General features: G+C 57.7%; 1 protein-coding gene across 1 annotated transcript; it reads right to left on the bottom strand.

The window, feature by feature from the left end:
* Positions 1-71: 71 nt before the first annotated feature.
* Positions 72-1,049, bottom strand: ETH_00041820 (protein phosphatase 2C, putative; the record flags this gene model as incomplete). The annotated part of the gene is made up of 3 exons (XM_013379581.1): positions 72-240; positions 576-697; positions 994-1,049. Coding segments are annotated over 3 exons (347 nt in total), but the record flags the coding sequence as incomplete, so codon positions are not given.
* Between the last annotated feature and the right edge of the window lie 203 nt (positions 1,050-1,252).

Consider the following 1,252-nt stretch of genomic DNA (forward strand, 5'->3'; position numbering starts at 1 on the left):
GGCGGCGCCGGCCGCCGCCCCCCCGCCTAGGCAGGGCCAGGGTTTAGGGTTTAGGGTTTAGGGTTTAGGGTTTAGGGTTTGACCGCGTGGAAAGCCCCGCGAAGTGCAGCACAAACGTCGCTGCGCAGCAAAGGGTGCGACAGCAGCAGCAGCAGCAGCACGCGGTGGACGAAGTCGGAGGCTTGGTGGCCGCAGGGGCCGTGGCCGTCGAAAACCCCGTAAACCCCGAAGCTCGAACACCTGCAAACCCTAAACCCTAAACCCTAAACCCTAAACCCTAAACCCTAAGCCCCAGACCCCACGCCCTGGCTCCGCGCCCGCAAGCAGGAGCCGCTCCCCCACCCCACGCGCCAGCAACCGCACGAACTCGCTGCACCCGAAACCCCACAACCCCAAACCCTAAACCCTAAACCCTAAACCCTAAACCCTAAACCCTGGCCCGCGCGAGGGCGGCGCAGCCCACGCGCCGGCGCCACGCCGCCACACAACCCTCCAACCGGAAAACCCAATAAACCCCAACCCCCCAACCCCAAACCCTAAACCCTAAACCCTAAACCCTAAACCCTAAACCCTACCGAATGAAGGAAAAGTCATCTTGGTTTGGACTCTCCGGCTTCAAACCCTTTTTGCAAGAGCAGCCAACGCCAATTTGAGCCTGGAATTCGTCGAAGTGCTCGCACTCCTCAGTCGCCGACAGCTGCAGCCAAACCCTAAACCCTAAACCCTAAACCCTAAACCCTAGACGCTAAACCCTAAACCCTAAACCCTAAACCCTAGACGCTAAACCCTAAACCCTAAATCCCAGGACGCGCTCAAACGCAGATTCACAGCCACAAGAAGTGCGGCAAGAACAAGGACTTCCGCTAATGCGGAACTCTAAACCCTAAACCCTAAACCCTAAACCCTAAAACCCACAACAAGCACAGGCGCACACTAGAGGCCCTCAGCAGTGCAGCGAGAACGAGGGTTTAGGGTTTAGCGTTTAGGGTTTACCACGCAGTCCATTCGTTTGTTGTCGAAGCCGCGCTGGCGCTCTCGAGAAGGAAATCCTGGCAAGCAGCGCCTCAACCCCAAACCCTAAACCCTAAACCCTAAACCCTAAACCCTAAACCCGGCTTGCAGAGTGGCGTTTCTGCCACGGCCTCCTGGTGCGTTCGGTCCCCTCCCCAAACCCTACCCCAAACCCCAACCCGCAACCCCCAAACCCTAAACCCTAAACCCTAAACCCTAAACCCTAAACCCTAAACCCTAA

This window comes from Eimeria tenella, genomic scaffold, assembly GCF_000499545.2.
Source record: "Eimeria tenella Houghton genomic scaffold, Eth_scaff3590, whole genome shotgun sequence".
NCBI classification, from domain to species: Eukaryota; Apicomplexa; class Conoidasida; order Eucoccidiorida; family Eimeriidae; genus Eimeria; species Eimeria tenella.